Below are 5,044 nucleotides of genomic sequence, written 5' to 3'. Positions count from 1 at the left end.
ATATATATATATATATATATATATATATATATATATATATATATATATATATTTTTTAAGTATTTTTGATAGAAGTCCTGAGCTGCATTTCTTTGTTTCACACACTGAGGAAAAAAAAGTTGGAGGTAGGAGAATTTAAGGACTTATTATTTTCTTGTAGAATTCTGATTAAGCTGATAAAGGAAAGCTAGCAGATCTAAACATTGTTGATGAAGCAGCTAAGGATAGGAGGTAGGAGGCAGGAGGCATTAACAGCATCTCAGAGCCCTGATTGAAATGAGCAGATGTGCCTGCAGGGGGCAGCAGTATCTGCTGTCAGCAGTAAACCAGAACGCTCCCAATTTGCTGCACTGATTATTGCTTTAAAACTTCAGGGATAAAATGACTTTGTTCTGCAAAAAGCAAAGAGAGGAGATGCTGCTGAAACTATGGAAACAGCTGCAGGACTAAAAACGGCAGAAAGACACTTGGCTTGTTGATCCCATCGTAATAAAAGCACAGATTATGACCATTCTGCTGTTAATCAGCATCCCCTGCCTCCTGTGAGGTGATTATCTGAACAAAGCAGAAATGATGAATTACACAGAATCATGATGAGAAGGAGGGGAAGGAAGAGGAGGAGGAGGAGGAGCTGTGGCATGACTGAGGATTCAGACCTGAGCTGGGTCAATCTGTGGTTGAACCTCAACGCCACTGAGATCTTCTGATGGAACATCTGGTTTCTTGTCGTTGCTGCGGAGCAGAAAAGCTTCAGTCAGATCTGGAGGTGGAGGAACTGGACCTCCTGATGGTTCAGGAGAACAAAAGCTGCACACCTTACAGTCTCCTTCACTGTGTGGGAGCTGATGCTGGTTTCTGCAAAAAGAGAAGATAATGTTGATGATGAAGATTGGTGCCGTCATGTTCCCGTCCCAGGAGGTGGAGAGGAGATCACTCTGACAGGAAGCAGGAGCTGCTTAGGCTCCCAGACCAGAACACAGCCTCCTCCTGAGGTCATTTTCTCAGCCCTTTTACGGGTGGTTGAAAGATTCAGTTTATAATTTCTAATAGTTTCCTGCTGGAGGTTCAGGTTTCATCCTGACAGCATCAATCAGGTTAGAAGTCACTGATGGTGAGCTCCTGTTAGACGGATCATTTGGTTTGAACCAATCATCTCAAATGTTCTTGTTATTTAGGGAAATTAAAACAAAGTGCAGATGTTTTACAGTAACGACTCCAGAAAGTAACAGACCCTGACCTGAAATGCTGATTATTTGGGATTCAGATTGACTGGAAAGGATCACATGAAGCACGAAGCATTTCAGCATTGAGAACATCAGCCATTAGGGCAGAGATGATGGGACCATCCCATAAAGTAAAAGACTCCAGCAACCTTTACTTCTAGAACCAAGACTAATGTTGAAAACTCGTTTGGCTTTAAAGGAAAAGCAAAAATGGAAAATATTCAGAACAACTGAAAAAAAGGGTGAGCTTTTGTTGTAAATTCCTACATCATGTTAAGCTGAGCAAACAGTTATGGATGTGCCCAAACATGGAGGCTGAGAGCTTCAGATCACCATGGAGACATTGTCTCTGGTTATTGCACATAAACGCTTGGCACTCCTGTAAAGCAGTAAATCTGAATGATGGATTTTCCTCCACAGACTGAAGACACCAAGAGTCTTCGTCTCTCTGAAGGACATCAGTTACCATCCAGCTGCAGGTTCGGGTTCACATTGCCGCCACATCCCAACTCCTTGGCCTTTAGGATCTGCTGGAGGACAGCTTCTACAATGGGCATCACCATGGCAACCGCTGAAGTGTTTTGAACCCACATCGACAGGAGGGCACAGCCTGACATGAAGCCCAGCATCAGCCTGGAGGAGACAGCATGAGAACAGTCAGCTGCATGGAGACACTTTGATTTGCTCCAATACAGCAGGCATCCCCAAAGTCGGCCCTCAGGGGCCGCCGTCCTGCAGCTTTTAGAGGTTTTCCTGCTCCAGCAGAGCTGATTTCCACTGATATTTGATTAGCAGCCTGTAGCTAAACTCCAATCATCAGAATCAGCCGTGCTAAAGCAGAGAAACCTCTCTCATCATCACAGCACAGGATCAGATCCGCTAACCTGTTTGGTTAAACTAATAACCTGCCTGCCGTCTGATAAATGGCCGTAAACTGAAAATGATGTTCTAATCCAGGAAGATGATGATAAATATTATGTATGATGAACTCCAAGTTTCACATAGTGAAACAAAAAAATTAAAAAAAGATTCAATAAGAGTCCAAAAACAATAATAAAACCCATAAAAAATCAGCTCCTCATGGGCAGAAATGGAGCCTCTCAGATTATCAGCAGATTCACCTGAACCAGCTCTAAAACATTAAGCCCCAACAGCAGAGGCAGCTAATCCGGGTCCAGTAGGTAAAATTCCTGAACAGGGATCAGTTCCGACCGTCTGAACATCAGGCTCTGCGGCTCAGACTGGGAGCCAATCAGCTGCTTATCTGAGCAGGATGAGGGTAACTATGCAGGGCTTTGCTTCCTAGACTGGGCTCACCCCACTTTCAAGAGGGAAAGATTTACGTTAAATATCCTCCGTGCCGTACTGAGAGCAGAACGTTTCATGTTGGAAACACAGAGACCAAATGCAGGCAGTCTGATTATCGACTGCATCCTTTCATGCTGTTTTATTTAGTCTTTAACTAAAGTTTGAATCATTTTTGATGCATTTTTATCAGTTTAAACTTTTGCAGTTTTCAATCTCTCTACTGCATTTTGTTGACTAAAAACTAAACAGAGTTTATTCAGATCTGAAATATGTGACCACAGTAATGCTTCTGAAATGATGACATCCTTCCTACTGAAATGCAGCAGCCATGCCAGCGGTGCTCACCATGCAGGGTTCACCCCCACCATGGAGACAAGCTTCAGCGCTATCCGGTGGTGAAGGCCCCACTTCTCAATGGACGTGGCGAGGCAGATGACCCCCACTAATAGGAAGTGAAAGTCTTTGAAGTACTCCTTCGCCACCTTAAAGCAACATGGGAGGTTTTATTCATAGAACTCGATCAACATATTAAGCATTGATGCATCGTATCACAATAAAACACCAAAGGATTTCTTTATATTTATCTGGTTTGGTTTCCAAACTAAACAGACAATTCATCTCTGTCATTGTTTACTATAGAAAGTGGAGGCTACCTTCCTGAGAGCTAGAGGGCGCTAACCACTGACATTCAACACCTCTATAGAAGTCTGTTTGTTTCCACAGGGCTGGGATGGAAAGGCAGGAATCTGCTGTTGATCATGTGAAATGGAGATACTTTCTAAACATCTTTCCATAGAGGGAAAGATCCTCCATAGCTGGAAGATGTTCAGAGCAGCTACAGGTCTTCAGAATTGACATTCATCCAGGAACTCCACCTGTGGCTCTGCAGGCCCCTAATTGATGCTTTCAACTCCATGGCAACACAGAAAGACTATGTTTGATATTGGCTGGGTTGCTATGGGAAACCTTCCTCTTTAAAAACAATCATCCAGCATCTCTTTAGTGTGAAAAATTGCATAAAAATAAAACAAAGGACGTCTGGAACAACGTCTCTCCAATAGATGAGACCAGATCAGGGAAATTGGGTCATCAGACACAGAGAAAACAAAGAGATTTTGGCAACTGTCCCGCAGGATGGTGGAAGAATTATGGCATGGGCTGGATTGGCATTATCAGGGATGTTCATGGCAGGGACTGAGTGAAACAGAAAGGCTATTGTCAGGTTGGTGGATGTTGTAGTGGACCCAAATGCAGAGCTGAAGAGGCAGAGATGATTACTTGCAAAGTGAGTGAAAATACAGAATCCATAGTGAAGAACCGACCGACAAGAAACTCAGGAACCTAAAAACTAAGAGAGACTAGGGAGGAATAAACCTAAAGAATAATGAGGATCCAGGAAGTGAATAGTAGGTGAATATATGGGAGATAGAAACAATAGGGGGACTGATTAGCTAATAGGGAGCAGGTGTGGATAGAAGGATCTAGAAGGAGCTAAGGGGAAAGGAAAGGTTACTAGGGAGCAGCAGAGAACAACCAGGGAGAAACAAAAGGATCTAATAACTGTAGTAAGGCTAAAGGGGAATACAACTAATGACTATAAAATAAGAAATGACCGAGGAGAAAACTAGACGATTAGAAGAGGGACTGGAGATAACTGAAGCCATGGAAAACCTGACCTAAAGATAAATAACTTAAACTAGACCAAGAAACAAATAATATGAAAAATGTTAAAGAAAAGAGATAAACAGGAACAGCAAAATAAAAATAAACTAAATCTAGAGAGGAACACAAAATAAAACAAAGCAAACTGGAGAACCAAAAAAAATTAAAATTTCAACAGAAAAAAAAGGTCCAGAAAATTAGACCATAACAGTGATTAAAAAATTTTTTCTGGCACCACTTCAGCCACAAGGAGACGAAGGAGCAAACCGATGAGGTGAAAACTGAAATTACAGACCAAAGTTTGGGCTTCTGAACTTCTCCAGGGTCATTAAAATTACATGACGACACATCCAGCAACTGGCCAATAAGCATACAGCAGGGAAATATTACTTCCTGAGTGCTTAAAGCAGCGCCTCAGACGACTGGAAAACATGCTTAGAGCTGATGGATGATTAAAGGGTGACTCTGTTCCAGTTCCTCCATCAGGACTGAAACTGCAACCTTGTCAGTTTTCAGATTGACTCACGTTGGATGACTTCATGATGCCGAAGGAGGGGAAGAGGATGGCGGGAAGCATGGCGGTCATGGACAAAGGGATCACCTCTGTCACCCAGTACACGGCCATGAGCAGCAGCACAAAGGCACATTGTGCTTCCTAAACGGCAAAAACACACAATTACCCACTTTTTACTCACCTTTAGGAAAATAGAGGGATGCCTCTCAAACATCCAGGGACTGTAGAGTTTCAGCTATGGTTGGCGCTGAAGGCCTGAGCCTTACTGGGATTTCATGTCGGACGTAGATCTAAATATTAAAATTCATTTTCTCTTTATTCTTGCTCATTTGATGTG

General features: G+C 42.6%; 1 protein-coding gene across 3 annotated transcripts in view; it reads right to left on the bottom strand.

Moving 5' to 3' along the window:
- slc13a1 (solute carrier family 13 (sodium/sulfate symporter), member 1) overlaps positions 1 to 5,044 on the bottom strand; it is a 33,917-nt gene that overhangs the window by 18,073 nt on the left and 10,800 nt on the right. For all 3 annotated transcript variants that reach the window (XM_015387437.1, XM_015387436.1, XM_015387438.1), the window contains exons 3-7: positions 4,720 to 4,848; positions 2,877 to 3,013; positions 1,690 to 1,856; positions 816 to 855; positions 657 to 732 (exon numbers count right to left, since the gene is read on the bottom strand). In XM_015387437.1, coding sequence (XP_015242923.1) covers positions 657 to 732; positions 816 to 855; positions 1,690 to 1,856; positions 2,877 to 3,013; positions 4,720 to 4,848 — 549 coding nt within the window. The remainder of the gene's footprint in view (positions 1 to 656; positions 733 to 815; positions 856 to 1,689; positions 1,857 to 2,876; positions 3,014 to 4,719; positions 4,849 to 5,044) is intronic.

The sequence above is a fragment of the Cyprinodon variegatus genome, unplaced genomic scaffold (genome assembly GCF_000732505.1).
Source record: "Cyprinodon variegatus isolate N-32 unplaced genomic scaffold, C_variegatus-1.0 Scaffold394, whole genome shotgun sequence".
Lineage (NCBI taxonomy): Eukaryota > Metazoa > Chordata > Actinopteri > Cyprinodontiformes > Cyprinodontidae > Cyprinodon > Cyprinodon variegatus.
Note: the sequence above shows the minus strand (reverse complement) of the source record. Positions and strands in the feature narration are given on the sequence as shown.